This window comes from Arachis stenosperma, chromosome 7 (assembly GCF_014773155.1).
Source record: "Arachis stenosperma cultivar V10309 chromosome 7, arast.V10309.gnm1.PFL2, whole genome shotgun sequence".
Taxonomy (NCBI): domain Eukaryota; kingdom Viridiplantae; phylum Streptophyta; class Magnoliopsida; order Fabales; family Fabaceae; genus Arachis; species Arachis stenosperma.
The window spans coordinates 39,164,830-39,182,662 of NC_080383.1; the positions used below are offsets into that span (position 1 = coordinate 39,164,830).

Below are 17,833 nucleotides of genomic sequence, written 5' to 3' on the forward strand. Positions count from 1 at the left end.
GTCTCTCTGCTTTCCTACTGTCTTCATCCAATCCTTCTTACTCCTTTCCATGGCAAGCTCATGTAGGGTTTCACCGTTGTCAATGGCTACCTCCCATCCTCTCAGTGAAAATGTTCCCATGCTCTGTCACAGCATATGGCTAATCAGCTGTCGGTTCTCGGTCAGGCCGGAATAAAATCCATCGATCCTTTTGCGTCTGTCACTAACGCTCCGCCTGCTAGGAGTTTGAAGCACGTCACAGTCATTCAATCATTGAATCCTACTCAGAATACCACAGACAAGGTTAGACCTTCCGGATTCTCTTGAATGCAGCCATCAGTTCTCGCCTATACCACGAAGACTCTGATCTCACGGAATGGCTGGCTCGTTTGTCAGGCGAGCACTCGGTTGTCAGGCGATCAACCATGCATCGTGTTATCAGGAATCCAAGAGATATTCACTAAGCCTCATATGCTTGTAGAACAAGAGTGGTTGTCAGTCACCTTGTTCATGAGTGAGAATGATGATGAGTGTCACGGATCATCACATTCATCAAGTTGAAGAACAAGTGATATCTTGGAACAAGAACAAGCGGAATTGAATAGAAGAACAATAGTAATTGCATTAATACTCGAGGTACAGCAGAGCTCCACACCTTAATCTATGGTGTGTAGAAACTCCACCGTTGAAAATACATAAGAACAAGGTCTAGGCATGGCCGTGAGGCCAGCCTCCCAAAGTGATCAAAAGATCTAGAGAAAAAGGTTCCAAAGATCAGAAGATGAAAATACAATAGTAAAAGGTCCTACTTATAGAAAACTAGTAGCCTAAGGTGTACAAAGATGAGTAAATGATGTAAAAATCCACTTCCGGGCCCACTTGGTGTGTGCTTGGGCTGAGCAATGAAGCATTTTCGTGTAGAGACTCTTCTTGGAGTTAAACGCCAGCTTTTATGCGAGTTTGGGCGTTTAACTCCCATTTAGGTGCCAGTTCCGGCGTTTAACGCTGGAATTTCTTGAGGTGACTTTGAACGCCGGTTTGGGCCATCAAATCTTGGGCAAAGTATGAACTATCATATATTGCTGGAAAGCCCAGGATGTCTACCTTCCAACGCCGTTGAGAGCGCGCCAATTGGGCTTCTGTAGCTCCAGAAAATCCACTTCGAGTGCAGGGAGGTTAGAATCCAACAGCATCTGCAGTCCGTTTCAGTCTCTGAATCAGATTTTTGCTCAGATCCCTCAATTTCAGCCAGAAAATACCTGAAATCACAGAAAAACACACAAACTCATAGTAAAGTCCAGAAAAGTGAATTTTAACTAAAAACTAATAAAAATATACTAAGAACTCAACTAAAACTACTAAAAACATACTAAAAACAATGCCAAAAAGGGTACAAATTATCCGCTCATCAGTATGCATGACCTTGCTGATTTCACCACTTGTGCGTATGCGCAAATGTCGTTGGACACCGTGATCACCACGTTGGACGGCAAGGCTTCGAGGCTTAAATGTTGAGTTTGAAAAAGTGTATCCTAAGCCTTCAAAGCGTGTCCTTTCTTACAAAGCGTGTCCTTAGCTTCCTCTTTTGTTCTTTTGATCCTTGTTTCATTTCCTACAATTAACAATACACAAAACAACTCCAAAGAGCATTGATCAAGGCACCAAAAATCTCCATTAAAGCAAGAAAAATCTCTATCTTGAATTTAATAAATGAAAAGCTAAGAACAGATTAAATTTATGAAATTCCTAATAAAAATAATAAATCACTACCACTATTTAAAGAAATAAGAAATAAAAACTACTAAAGATGCGCATGCATCATCGGGTGCCCAGGCTTTAGTGGGTGGACGGTTGTCATCTTTTGGTTGTTGCTAGACCGGGGTTAGTTGGCGGTGCATGGTGCTTATTATTCTCCTGTGAGTGGGAGGAATGCTATCCTAGAGTTCGGGTGTTAGGCTTCGTGGGTTGGATTCATGCTGATGGCTTGAGGATTGCTCCTTGTAACACCCTAATATACAGATTCTTATGCTCGAGTCATTAGTTAACGATATTACGCTGGTACAACTCAAGGTGGAATAATAATTAATTTATACATATTAGTTAAAAAAATCGCGAATGAATAACATCAAGTATAACGATAATAGGAAGATAGAGCACGCTTGAAAAGCGATAAGAAATGAAGACATTTAGAAAGAATAAGATAAGGACAATATATATAGACATAACCGTAAGTAAACTAGCCTAGTCGCGACCTGCGAAGTTTAGGCCGACTAGGGTACAGAACTAAAATCGTTTTAACAACAATAATTCCTATCTCTCCCAAAGATACACCATTGCCTCTATTGGCAAGTTGCAAATGATGAGCGGATATTTTATACGCTTTTTGGCATCATTTTCATATTATTTTAGTTATGTTTTGCTTAAGTTTTATTGTGTTTTCATAGGTTTTAGTGCAAAATTCACATTTTTGGATTCTACTTTGAGTTGTTGTGTTTTATGATGATTTCAGGTAAATTCTGACTAAAATTGAGGAGTTTTGGCAAAGTATGATTCAGAGACAGAGAAAGGACTGCAGATACCGTTAGATTTTGAGCTCCATGCACTCGAAGGAGCATTTTTGGAGTTACAGAAGTCCAAATGGCGCACTCTCAATAACATTGGAAAGCTAATATCCAGGACTTTCGAGTAATATATAATAGTCTATACTTATCTCTGGAATTCAAGGTCCAAAACTGGCATTCAATGCCAGCTACCAACCCCATTCCTAGCGTTGGACGCCCAAAAGGGAGCAGTTGGAGTCCAATACCCAAAAGGGAAGCAAGGTGGGTGTCCAACGCCCAAAAAGGAGTACTAACTCATGGAGTCACCCCAAACTTAGCCCAAACACTCACCAAGTGGGCCCAGAAAGTGGATTTTTGCACTATCAACCTAGTCTATCTTATTTCTATAATCCTTAGTCATTAGATTAGTATTTAAGGAGGAGATCTCCCATGCTTAGAGATCATCCTCCCCATTCGAACATTACACTATTTTCTGTAAAAGCATAAGCAACTAAACCGTGCAAGTTAGGGTTAGGAGCTCTTTTGATTCTCATGGATTAATAATATTACTGTTCTATTTCAATACGTGTTTAATTCCATTCTCTTGTGCATTTTTGTTCTTCATATCATGAATTAAGGATGACCCATGACAATCATCCTTATTCTACATGGGTTCTATGTGAGTCCTGCCCGGATAGCATTGAACCACAAGCTAGAGAATGCATTGCGGATTCCAAGAGTGAGCCTGGGCGACATTGGATATGTAACATATAATCCCATTGACCGTGGGTTACTAAGGTTTCTGTGGCATCAAGGCTAGAGTATGAGAAGCATCGTTCCCTGATCTGGAAGATCTGACCTTGTATGTGGTGTTTTGGGTAGGATCGCGAAGGGGGGGTAGATTGCTTAAGTCTTCACCTTCGACTATAGCGGGAAGCCATGAGTTAACTTGATGAGGATGCTACATGAATTGCTTAGATATAGTGGACTGCTTTGGTTCATAAGAGACTAACTTGATGAGGATGCTACATGAGTTAGTTAATTACAGCTGCCTTCGAATGAATCGTTCGTTGTTGAAGTAGACAATAAGAAAAGTTAATCCGGAAAGAATACGCATCTCCGAAGCCTTAACTAATTATCCATCATTGCTTTCACACTAAATTGTTATGTCATTCTTATTAATCCGACATTGCTTTCTTAACTAAGATTTACAAGATAGCCATTGCTTGCTCAATCCGACAATCTCTATGGAATTTGACCCTCACTCACCTAAGGTATTACTTGGACGACCCGGTGCACTTGCTGGTTCAATTGTGTGGAGTTCAATTTTGCGCACCACAAAATAAACATTTACATACATCATATTGAAGGTTTTTCAAAATAAAAAGGAGGGATTCTAAAAGTACAAAATAGAATTAAATAAACATTGCCACCATCCAGACGAATCCAGCTTACTGCTGAGCACCAGGACCTGTATCTAAAAAACAGAGAATATATACAGAATGAGAACCCCCGACCCATGGGTTTCCTGTACGGTAAAATTGCTAAATAAATACAATGCACTATAATAAGAACTCGCTAAGTGTCTTAAACTTCCTTTAATCAGATATTCATTCTTAGGTCCTCACTAATCCGTAAATAGGCAACTCTCCTAGGGAATACTAAGTCTAATTCCATTTCTTATCTTCTCCAACTTTCCAACTTTCCCAACTTTCCCAACTCTTTAAACTTTCCCAAATCTTCCTCAGAATAGAAATCAAAACCAGAAACAAAACCAGCCCTCAGCGTCAACCGACACCAGCATGAGGGACCTCCCAGAGGGGAAAACACATGCAATGCAAGCAAGTAATACACAAGTAGAGTCAAGTATAGCGGTTAAATAAATAAAATAAAAACAAAAATATTTAAATTCTAGTTTTTCTTTTTTTACTTCTAATTTTCAAATTCCATCTTTCTCAACCTCCATTCTTTTTGTCATTCCAAGGACATTTCACTAGAGGTGCTCTATACCCCAACATAGAGACACCCACCTTCCCATTTCCTTGTTTCTTACCTAAGTGTGTAGGAACAAGAAGAGTTCACCATGGACCCAAATGGGAATGAACAGTTCAAAAGAACATTGGGATCTTATATGGCCCCTACTCCTGACTTCTATGTAAGAAGTATCAGTATACCCCCCATCAAAGTGAGCAATTTTGAGCTAAACCCTCAGCTAATCACTCTGGTACAGCAAAACTATCAGTACTCTGGACTTCCACAGGAAAACCCACTGAATTCTTGGTGAATTTTTTACAGATCGCTGATACAGTGCACACTGAAGGAGTGGATTAGCATGTCTACAGATTGCTGCTCTTTTTCTTCACTGTGAAAGGCCAAGCAAAGAGATGGTTGGACAACCAGCCCAAATCTAGTTTGAAAACATGGAAGCAACTAGTTAAGGATGGTCATTCAAGGCTTCAGACAAGAGAATAATGAATCTCTTCACGATGCTTGTGGTAGGTACAGAATAATGTTACGAAAATGCCCCACTGAAATATTTTCAGAGTGGGTGCAATTAGACATCTTCTACTATGAACTCACAGACGTGGCTAGGATGTCCCTAGACCACTCTGTTGGTGGTTCTATATACATGAGGAAAATAATCGAAGAGGCTTACAAACTCATTGAGATAGTTGCAACCAACCAGCATCTATACTCTGTTGGTGAGACTTCTATGAAAGGAGAGGTAAAAGCAGTATCTACTAAATCTAACCCTCTAAAAAAATCGCCCATTGACTCAGCAACTACAAGCCCTTGCACAGCAGTTGTTAGAATTGCAAGAGACTTTACAGGAAACTCAGGCTTCCAATAGGAATATAGAGACATAGTTGAGTCAAACGAGGCAGCAATTATCTAAACAGATAAAAGAAGAGTGGCAGGCTATCTAGCTATAGAGTGGAAAAACCTTAAACACCCAACCTCAGTACAATAGGAAACCAGGAGAGGAACAATTGACAGAGGATAACGAAACTGCAGCCTAAGACACCTCTAAGGGCGTTGAACACCAAGAGAGGAATGTCATTAGCGTTCAATGCCAATAAGGGGGTAGCACTCCTGGCATTCAATGCCAAGAAGGGGGCAGGACTCCTGGCATTGAATGCCCAAAAGGGGACAGTATTCCTGGCATTGAACGCCAGGAAAGGGGTAACAAGGGCTTTGAACGCCCAAACAGGGATGGTCAGACACATACAAGTGCTGATAAGATCTCTCCTAAGCAAGTCAATGAACCCTCTTCTAATTCTGTAGGCATTCAACCTACATCAACTTAGGGTGATGAGTATAGGGCCAAGATGCCATTTCCTCAGAAGCTCTGCCAAGCGAAAAAAGATAAACAATTTTCCCACTTTGTGGATTATCTCAAGACACTTGAAATCAAGATCCCTTTTGCAGAAGCTCTTGAGAAGATACCTTCTTATGCTAAATTCATGAAATACATCTTAAGTCATAAGAAGGATTGGAGAGAGGCATAAACAGTCCTCTTCATTGAAGAATGTAGTGGGGTAATACAAATGAGCTTATTAGAGAAACTACAAGACCTTGGGAGCTTTATGATACCATGCACCCTAGGGGATGCCTACACAAGGATAGCCCTATGTGATCTTGGAGCAAGTATTAACTTAATACCTGCATCATTAATAAAGAGGCTCTATTTAACTCAAGAAGTTAAACCGACCCTCATAAGTCTTTAACTTGCTGATGGCTCTATTAAGCTTCCATCAGGTGTGATTGAAGACATGATTGTTAGGGTTGGACCTTTTGCTTTCCCCACAGATTTATTGGTGCTGGAAACAGACGAGTAGAAGTGTTCATCCCTTATCCTAGGAAGACCCTTCCTAGCTACAGGATGGACCCTCATTGACGTTCAGAAAGGGGAAGTAACCCTGAGAGTCAATGAGGATGAGTTCATACTGAATGCTGTCAAAGCTATGTAGCATCCAGATACTCCTGAGGAGTGTATGAATATTGATATCATTGATTCCTTGGTAGAAGAAGTGAACATAGTTGAGAGACTCGAAGAAGAGTTGAACGACATCTTTTATGATGCCCAGCCTGATTTAGAGGAGCCAGAAGAAATGAAGGAGCTTTGAAAACTCTTAAGGAAGAGGATAAGCCTCCTAAACTTGAGCTTAAGCCATTACCATCATCCTTGAAATATGCATTTCTAAGAGATGGGGATACTTATCCTATGATTATAAGTTCTGTCTTAGAACCACAGGAAGAAAATGCACTAATCCAAGTACTAAAAACACACAAGACCGCTCTTGGATGGACAATAAGTGACCTTAAGGGTATTAGCCCAACCCGATGTATGCATAAGATCCTGTTAGAAGATGACACCAAACCAGTGGTGCAACCACAAAGGCGACTGGATCCAGCCATGAAGGAAGTAGTGCAAAAGGAAGTCACAGAATTATGGGAGACTAGGATTATTTATCCTATTTCTGACAACCCCTGGGTGAGCCCTGTCCAAGTTGTTCCCAAAAAGGGAGGCATGACAGTGGTTTATAATGAAAAAAATGAACTGATTCCCACAAGAACAGTCACAGGGTGGCGTATGTGTATTGACTATAGGAGGCTCAATAACGCCACCAGAAAGGATCATTTTCCTTTTTCATTTATAGACCAAATGCTAGAAAGGCTAGCAGGGCATACATTTTATTGTTTCCTGGATGGTTATTCTGGTTATAATTAAATTGCAGTGGATCCACAGGATCAAGAGAAGACAGCATTCACATGCCCATATGGAGTATTTGCTTACAGGGGAATGCCATTTGGCTTATGCAATGCTCCTGCCATCATTCAGATGTGCATGCTCTCCATTTTACTGATATAGTGGAGAAGTTTCTTGAAATATTCATGGATGACTTCTCTGTCATTGGAGATTCATTTGATTCCTGCCTTGACCATCTAGTTCTAGTTCTGAAACATTGCCAAGAAACAAACATGGTTTTAAACTGGAAAAAATGCCACTTCATGATAGCTAAAGGAATTATTCTTGGACATCGAATTTCAAATAAATTTATAAAGGTGGATCAAGCTAAGGTGGAGGTAATTGAGCGATTACCACCACTCACTAATGTAAACGCAATCAGAAGCTTCCTAGGACATGCATGATTTTACAGGAGGTTCATAAAGGATTTTTCAAAAATTGCAAATCCCCTATGTAACCTGTTGACCACTGACACTCAATTCATTTTTTACATGGAGTGCATGTATGCCTTTGAAACTCTGAAGGTCAAGCTTATCACGGCACCCATTATTTCTGCACCCAACTGGGACTTGCCATTCGAACTGATATGCAATGCCAGTGACTATGCAATTGGCGCAGTCCTGGGGCAGAGACATGATAAGCTTCTACATGTCATTTATTATGCTAGTCGTGCTTTAAATGATGCACAAAAGAACTATACTACCACAGAAAAGGAACTACTTACAGTGGTTGATGCCATTGACAAGTTCAGATCCTATTTAGTAGGATCTAAGGTTATTGTATACAATGAACATGCTGCTCTCAAGTATCTTCTCACCAAGCAAGATTCTAAGCCAAGGCTGATAAGATGGGTACTACTCATGTAAGAGTTTGATATAGAAATCAGAGACAGAAAAAGGTCAAAGAACCCAGTGGCAAGCCACTTATCTCGGATTGAGCCAGTAGCAGGAACTTCGCTTCCCTCTACTGAAGTATTTGAAATATTCCTTGATGAGCAACTCTTTGCAATTTGGATAGCCCCTTGGTTTGCAGACATCGCAAACTACAAAGCCATAAGGTTCATCCCCAAAGAATACAATAGACAGGAAGCTCGAAAACTCATGCATGATGCAAAGTACTACTTATAGGATGAATCATACCTCTTCAAAAGATGCTCAGACGAGATAATTCACCGATGTGTGTCTAAAGAGGAAGCACAAAGGATCCTATGGCATTGCCATGGCTTAGAATATGGAGGACTCTTTGGAGGTGAGCGAACAGCCACCAAGGTCCTCCAGAGTGGCTTTTACTGGCCAACAATCTTTAAGGACGCCCGAGAGTTTGTCTGTAACTGTGACAGTTGTCAAAGGGCTAGCAATCTTCCTCACCATCATGACATACCTCAGCAAGGGGTCCTGGAGGTTGAGCTGATTGATGTGTGGGGAATAGATTTTATGGGACCTTTTCCATCCTCATTTTTTAACGCATATATTCTTGTGGCAGTAGATTACGTGTCTAAATGGGTTGAGGCAGTCGCTTCACCCACCAATGATGCAAGAGTAGTGATGAAGTTCCTCCAGAAGCAGATCTTCAGTAGGTTCGGCGCCCCAAGGATACTGATCAGTGATGGAGGCACTCACTTCTGCAATAGACAACTTGACTCTCTTCTGCACCGTTACGGCGTCCACCATAGAGTGGCAACACCATATCATCCGCAAACAAATGGACAAGCTGAGGTCTCAAACAGAGAGCTAAAGAGAATCTTGGAAAGAACTGTAAGCACCTTTGTAGAGAGGATTATGTCAATTCAGAATTTCTCAAAATAAGGATCACTTTGTTGATAGCGTAGTCCAAATTGACAATCTATCCTTTCAATCAAAGTTTGATTTTTCCAATTAAAATATAAACCGAGAGTAATGAAACCTCGGGTCGTTCTCCCTAGGAATGCAATCGAAGTGTTACACTTTCAGTTGTGGATGAAAAGAAGGGGTTTTACAATCAAAGAACAAAATATTAAAAGAACTAAGATATAAAAGAACTAAGAAATGATCAAAATTGGAATTAATGCAATTAAAGGGGGAACAAGGTCAAAACTAGTGAAAATGCTATTAATGCGTAAAGGAGCCTTGACTTGGGAATGAGAATCCAAGGAATCCTATCATCCTCATAATCACAACTGTGATAATTATGATGAGTCAATCTCGCCTAGTCAACCCCTAACATCGAGGAGTAAGTTTAGCAAGCATAATTGACTTTAATCCATAAGTCATAGCTAACTTACCAAATTAATTGGTAAAAAGGTAGCTTCAATGGAAATAAGAGTCAACTAACTACCCAAGAATTACCACTAAATGTCGGACATCATGGCTCGAGTATCTTAGGAACTCAAATCCCAAGTAAGGTGTGAAAATCTACTCAAAATTATCTAGTGGTATTTTCACAAACACTTTGTGGGCATATAACCAAAACATAAGAAATTGTAAAGGAAAAATAAAAACTATGACCAAATTATTCACAATATCAGCAATTAACATTCAATCAAACATAAAGAAAGCATAAAACATGAAATTCATCAACCAAAATTGTGAGAAACCAAAATTGCATATATTAACAAAGTGACTTGAACAAGGAGATATTGTAGCAAGAGTAGTGAAATTAAAGAGAAGATTAAAGAGTACATACAATTAGATGATCAAAATCCAAGACCAAAACTTAACTATAAAATGCTACAATCAAAACCCTAGGAGAGAATTTGCTATCTACACTACTCCTACTCTTATGGAAGCTTCCTCAAACTAAAATAAGAACTAATAAAAACCTAAAAATGGCTAATAATTAACTAATGCCTTCATACGTGGTCATTTCCCCTTCATATAGCACTCCCATTCAGCATCAAGCCTTCCAAAATTGGGCCAAAATTCCCCAAAAATTATGGATCACGTGTTTCATTAATGAATTCACGTGCAGGGATCTGTGCATACACACAGATGTGTGCGCACGCACACTTTGCTGAATGTTCACTTGTGCGTACGCACAGAGGGTTGTGCGCACGCACACTTGACTGTGTGTGCTTTTCCTTGTTTTCTTCATGTGTTCTCCCTTGTACATGCTTTCTTCCACTTTTGCCTAGCCAATCCTGCCTAATTGACATGAAATCACTCAACAAACACCTCATGACATCGAATGGCATAAAAGTGGAATTAGATTGCTCAATTTAAGCATAAAAATGCATGTTTTCACATCTATGTCCAAATTAGGGAGAAATAAAAAAGTATACTATTTTGGTGATTAAGTGTAGGTTTATGTGATGAAATCCATTCAAATCAAGTCAAAATATCTCATCAAATATGGACTCATCACACCTCTAGAAAAGATTGGCCAACAAAATTGGATGATGCTCTCTAGGCATACAGGACAGCTTTCAAAACCCCTATAGGGACATCACCATATCAACTGGTGTACGGGAAGGCATGTCATTTGCTAGTGGAATTGGAACACAAGGCCTACTGGGCAACCAGAATCCTCAACCTTGATGCTACGACAACAGGAGAAAAGAGGTTACTCAAATTGAATGAGTTGGATGAATTCCGACTTGTTGGATTCAAGAATGCAAAAATCTATAAAGAGAAAACTAAAAGGTGGCATGATAGGAAGATATCTTCCAGAGTCTTTGAACCAGGCCTGAAGGTCGTGCTCTTCAACTCTAGACTCAAGATATTCCCTGGAAAGCTCAAGTCAAGATGGATAGGACCCTTCGTGGACACTAATGTGTCACCCTATGGACACATAGAACTCCAAGGTAAACACCCCGACAAAAGGTTCACTGTCAATGGGCAGAGAGTCAAACATAACCTAGGAGACAACATGGAACAAGAAAGCTCTACACTGCTACTAAGTTAAGTACAGTAAAGTCCAACTAATGACAATAAAGAAGTGCTTGTTGGGAGGCAACCCAATGATTAATAGCATTTTATTGTTTCATTTATTCTCATTTGATTTAATTTTCCTTCAATTTCAATTAATTTTCATTGTTACTTTGCTTTATGATGTCTGTGATCATGTTTACTTCTTAGAACAGAGACAAAGGTGTTCAGAACTGAAAACCAAGGTTTTGAAAACCGAACCGGTCATCAAACCGTTCTTGTCACTAGTTCACTGGTTTACTGGTCTATTCAACCGTGGTCCAACAAAAAAAAAACCGTTTTATAATAAAATAATAAAGAAATTATAAATAAAAACACTCTAAAGAATCATTGTCCAAGGTTTCTAATTTGATGACAAACAACTGAATGCTGTTAGAAAGCTTTTCTAGGATGCTTCTTCTTTTTCATTTACGGTCGGAAGCGAAGATAGCCTCGCTGAGTTAAAAGCTGCTTCCCTGCCTCCAACTAAATCAAATTGTAACCAAAATTCAGAATAAACAAGAAATAAAAATACATGAATTAAGAGAAAGGATTCAATTTTAGTAAAAACTGAAGCTTCAATAAACAAACTATGTCATAACAGCTATGTAAATAAAAAGAGCAACTAATTTTGGAAAAGAAAAAGAACATGAATATATGATTAAATGAAATAAAGTGAGGAAATAATTGAACTGAAACATGTCTAGTAAACCCCTAGGTACCAAGAAAGATCAGTAGTTACATTCAAAGAATTAAAAGAAAGAAGAACATATGAAGAATTCAAAATAAGATCACATAGAAATATGCTTGGTTTAGTAACTTGTTCTTGCCATTAAGGTCTCAACTACCTCAATATTGAATCCTACCTCAACTTTCTTTAGATAATGTATAAATCATGCTTTTAAAAATATTTTAATTTAATAATACATACTTGATATTTCTTCCACCTTTTGGCTCCCTTTCTACCAACTTAGGCATCATAACACATGCTTGCTCTTAATTGCTCTCAGTATTGACACCAAGGAACCAAAAATATCAAAGCATTCTATTGCTAACCAATATTTCATCTTAGCCATAAATATTACGACAACACTACCTACAGCACAATAAATGCACCAACAATTCAACAACAACATTGAAGCGTACGAGTAGAGACATATACTGGGGTATAAACTGGGATCATATTTGATCATGGAGGAGTGACAATAGTTTATCAATGTCACTCTCTGATAAGCCATTCTCAGGAGTAATCTGCAGCTTGGGACACTTGAAGGGATACCTAGGTAAGCATCTATAAAGAGAAAGACATAGAAGGGCCAATTTAATATCAATTCACAATAAAAAAATTAAAAAATAAACAAAAATAATAACAAAAGCTATCTTAAATCCGGTTGAATGTCAAACCATTAACATCTACATATGAATTGACAACAATGGTGCAAAAGATGATAATGCAGTAATCAAACAATCAATTATCACAAGATCTTCAATAATCAGCGAAATCACAACACGTAAAATAGGAACACAGCAGAACCAGGGCTCATCAGTAATCAAATAATCATTCAAAAAGATTAATACAAAATATTCAAGTAATCAGTAATCAAATAATCATTAAACAGGGTAGAAAAAATGCAGAAGAATTAAGCAGTGAACTAACCTTTGAAGTTTGGGGCTCTATGGTTTGACAAACAGACGTCGGCAGTGGATCGACGGACAAACGAACGGCGGCTGAGGCTAGGGATTTTAACTTTTTCATTGGTTGAGAGACCTTGACGTTGAGTTGAGTTCTGGAGAGCGAAGAAGGAGAGAAGGCGGCAAGGGGATCTTAGCGCCACCGAAGCTTGGTTTTTCTTTGTTATAAAAGAAATGGGGATGAGACGACGGCGCGAAGGAAGAAGATGATGGAGGATGGACGCCGAGCGAGGAAGAAGAGAGTAGCCTCGGACAACCACGAACGGTGGCAATGGCTCACACACTCCGTTCGGCGACTGTGGAGGGTAGCTAGGGTTTTCTTTCTTTGATCTGAGGAGAATGAAGGAAGGAAAGTTAGGAACGAAAGGGGGAGGGGCACAGCACAGAGCAACTAATTCCTTGTTTTCCCCTTATTCAAAAAATCGGCCGGTCACGGTTTGGTTTGACCGACTGGTTCCCGGCCAGTTCGATGGTTCAATTGAGGTTTTTGAAATTGGCAGTTTTAACATTTGTCTGAGTCAATTTTTGTAGCGGTTCATGGTTCAACCGGTTAGACCGGCCGGTCCGAACTGGTTTTTAGAACATTGCTGAAAACATAGCACCTTGAGGAAGCCCCTTGCTGGCGTTGAATGCTAGATAAGGGGAAGGATGGGCGTTCAATGCCCTGAAGGGGATGCCAAGTTGGTGTTGAACACCAGCCAGCGAGCACTGGCTAGTTGTTCAACGCCCTGAAGAGAAGGAAAAGCTGATGTTTAATGCCAGCCAGGGAGCAATGGCTGGGTGTTCAACGCCCATGGGAAGCAGAATCCTGGCATTGAATGCCAGAATAGGTATACTTTGGGTGTTCAATGCCCTAACGAGGGAAGAGAGGTTTGATTTTCTGAAACCAAATCTTCTACAAATCTTATCTTTTTAATCATATCTTCTAAAACAAGAATCTTTGACCATCACCTTTTAATTTCAAACTCTTTTCAATTTTAAAATCTTTTCAAATCTTTCTCAATTCCTTTTCAACTCTATTTCAAAATTTCATATCTTTTTCAAATTCATTATTAAAATTTCAAATCCTTTTCATATCTTTAATTACTTATATCTTATCTTTCTCTATCTTTTTCATATCTTTAATACTCTAACAATTTTAAAACTTACATTTCTTATCTTTTACTAAAGTTTGAATCATATTTTTATTATCCTTTATTTAATTTAAATTTCGAAAACCCACCCTCTTCCTCCGTCTTTATATGTAATCTGAACTTCCCCAATGCTCCTCTATCTTCCATTCGAATTCTTTTCCTCCTCTTCACCTTGTTTCTCTCTTTTTTTGCTTAGAAACAAGCAAAGCTTTTAAGTTTGGTGTGGGAAGAGCCTTGCTCTATCATTCATTCGAAATCCATAACTCCAAAGAGTGGAAGATCCAATTCAAGAGGCAAGAAAGAAGACGACCTACCAACACCAATAGCTATTTTTAAACCTTTCAAATTCTACACTAAGCAGCATGAGGAACATTATGACAAAATAATGAGCAAGAGGACAGTGATCCCGGAGACCAGATTCAAATTAAATGAAGATGAGTACCCAGAGATCCAAGAGCAGATTCGAAAGAGATGCTGGGAAACTCTGGCCAACCCTTTGACCAATGTTGAAATAGTAATGATCCATGAATTCTATACAAATATGTGGATGACAGATAAGCAAAAGAAAGATGGACAGGTGTTTCATACTTTTCGGACCATGGTCCGAGGGAAGACTCTCTTTTTCATCTTGACAAGGTGAGAGAGATCTTTCAATTACCCCCACAAAAGGATAATCCAGAATCCTTTAATAGGAGGGTACAAGCTGATCCAAGGCTAGATTAAATCCTAGAGGACATATGTCTGCCTGGAGCTCAATGGATCAATGACATAAAAGGCAAACCAAACCAGCTGAGAATAGTGGACCTCAAACCAGTTACTAGGGGTTGGCTGGACTTCATTGGGTGCTCCATACTCCCTACTAGCTATCGGTTCGCCGTCACTATCAAAAGAGTAGTGATGATTCACTACATCATGATGGGGAATGAGGTGGAATTTCACCAATTGATTCCCATTGAACTATACAAGTTTGCAAACAAGATGTCAACTCAAGCCAGATTGGCCTTTTCGAACCTTATCTCTCGCTTGTGTAATGAAGCTGGAGTCCTAGTTAACAAGGATTCATGTATCCCAACAGAAACCCAATTACCAAAGTAGTAATGGAAAGTGCCAGAATACCAGAAGAGCATCCCAAAAGAAAGACACATGAACCTCAACAAGAACAGAATAATCCTCCAATTGAATATTGGACTAAGCTGGAAGAATCTGTTGCACAATAATAATCCACTATGGATCAATTGAGAGAGGAACAAAAGGACCAAACTAGCATGCTTTGCAAACTGGTTAAGGAACAAGAAAAGCAGGGGCGTGAACTAGAAGAGCTGAGCGTCAGAAGTTATCCCCTGAAGAGAATAATGACCACCATGACTAAGGTGGTTGAGTTCCATTCTATCTAAATCTTATTTTAGTATTTTAATTTCTCTGTCTTTTAATTTAAGAATTGCATGATCACTATTAGGATTTTATTTTATTTCCCTTCTGCCAATTTGATATAAAATATTCCTCTTATCATTCCATTGAACTTGAATAAAATTTTGTCTTTTTAAAAAGCAATGTACATGAACTCGAGTTGTATAATAAGTATAGTCCAATTAATTGATGTCGTGGCATTATTTTTACTTTCTGAATGCATGAATAAATTGTGCATATTTGATGTTGGAGTAATGAATATTGATTCTTGAAAGAATGATGGAAAAGGTGAATTATTATTGGTAATCTGAAAAATCCAATTATTGATTTTTGAAGCAGGAGAAAGCAACAAAAAGAAAGAAAAAGAGAAAAGAACGAAAAAAAAGAGAGAGAAAAGAAAAAAAAAAGCCAGTAGCTCTTTAAACCAAAAGGAAAGAGCAAGAGTCCAAGGATTTGAGCATCAATGGTGATTCTGATGAGCGGATATCTTATATGCTTGTTGGCATTATTTTCATATTGTTTTAGTTATGTTTTGCTTATGTTTTATTATGTTTTCATAGGTTTTAGTGCAAAATTCATATTTTTGGATTCTACTTTGAGTTTTGTGTTTTATGATGATTTCAGGTAAATTCTGACTGAAATTGAGGAGCTTTGGAAAAGTCTGATTCAGAGACAGAGAAAGGACTACAGATGTTGTCAGAATCTGATCTCTATGCACTCAAAGGAGTATTTTTGAAGCTACAGAAGTCCAAATAGTGCGCTCTCAACGGAATTAGAAAGCGAACATCCAAAGCTTTCCAGCAATATATAAAAGTTCATACTTATCTCTGGAAATGAAAGTTTAAAACTGGCATTCAACACTAGCTACCAACCACATTCCTGGAGTTGGACGCCAAAAAGGTAGCAGCTGGCGTCCAACGCTCAAAAGGGAAGCAAGGTGGGTGTTCAACGCCCAAAAGGGCGTACCAACTCGTGGAATCACCCCAAGCTCAGCCCAAACACTCACCAAGTGAACCCAGGAAGTGGATTTTCGCACTATCAACCTAGTCTATCTTATTTCTGTAATCCTTAGTCATTAGATTAGTATTTAAGGAAATGATCACCCATGTTTAGAGATCATCCTCTCTAATTCGAACATTACACTATTTTTTGTAACACCATGAGCAACTAAACCTCCTAAGTTAGGGTTAGGAGCTCTGCTGATTCTCATGGATTAATAATATTACCGTTTTATTTCAATACGCGTTTGATTCTATTCTCTTGTGCATTTTCGTTCTTCATATCATGAATTAAGGATGACTCGTGACAATCATCCTTGTTCTACATGGGTTCTGTGTGAGTCCTTCCCGGATAGCATTGAACCACAAGCCAGAGAATGCACTGCGGATTCCAAGAGCGTGCCTGGGCGACTTTGGATATGTGACATATAATCCCGTTGACCGGCGGTTACTGATAAATCCACATTTCATGGTATTTATTTGCTCTATTTGGGTGGATTTTATCAACTTTCCATACACTTATTCAATGAAATAGCATGTTTTTGTAACTTCTCCCTAAATTGTGCTTAAAAGTGAAAACATGCTTTTTAGGCCCTTATTTGCTGAATTTTATTCACTTTAATTCTATTTGATGCCTTGATGTGTTTGTTGAGTAATTTCAGGTTTACAAGGCTAATATGGATTAAAGAAGTGAGGAAAAAGCATGCAAAAGTGGAGAAACCATGAAGAAATAGAGTTTGGAGCTTTTCAGCAATTGTGCGTGCGCACAGGTGGTAGCATGCAGTTATGCGTACGCACAACTTTATGTGCGTACGCACACGTCTGTGCACATGAACAAGTCCTAGCATGTGACCTCATTAATGCAATTCGCTGGCTGTGAATTTTGGGCCCCCAAAACCTAATCTAACTCATTTATGAAGCTATTTCAACCCTAATTCAAGTGGAGGCAACGGGGAACAATTAGGGTAGATTAAAAACATGCTTTAGGTCATATTCTAGAGAGAGAAGCTCTCCCTTTTCTCTAAAATTAGGGTAGACTAGGTTAGATCTCTCTTAGATTTAAGTTTAATTCTTGTTTTCATTTAGTTTTCCTTGTCATTTATTGTTCTTGCACTCTTGTTCTTTAATTCTTCTTGTTATTTCCTTTATTTTGTTCTTTTATGATTATGACACTTTGTTACTTTTAATTTTAATTAATTCAATTCATGTTTTATGTTTCTTATTGTTTAATTTGGTTGTTATTATTGTTTTCTTGCAATTGGTAGTTGTAGATTTTATTATCTCTTGTTATTTTACCATGCTTCTCTTTTATACCTTCCAAGTGTTTGATAAAATGCTTGGTTGGATTTTTGCCTAGTTTTTCACACTCCTGGTTGGAAAATTGGGTAATTAGGTGAACTTGAGTGGCGGATGTCCATTCTACATTGTGTTAGGATTGTTAGTTGATTTGGTT

General features: G+C 38.7%; 1 protein-coding gene across 1 annotated transcript; it reads left to right on the top strand.

Moving 5' to 3' along the window:
* The first annotated feature begins 4,959 nt into the window (after nucleotides 1-4,959).
* LOC130939722 (uncharacterized) lies at nucleotides 4,960-9,074 on the top strand. The gene is made up of 4 exons (XM_057867808.1): nucleotides 4,960-5,244; nucleotides 7,320-7,505; nucleotides 7,794-8,120; nucleotides 8,397-9,074. Exons 1-4 carry the CDS (start codon nucleotides 4,960-4,962, stop codon nucleotides 9,072-9,074), a joined length of 1,476 nt encoding a protein of 491 aa, XP_057723791.1.
* Nucleotides 9,075-17,833: the final 8,759 nt, after the last annotated feature.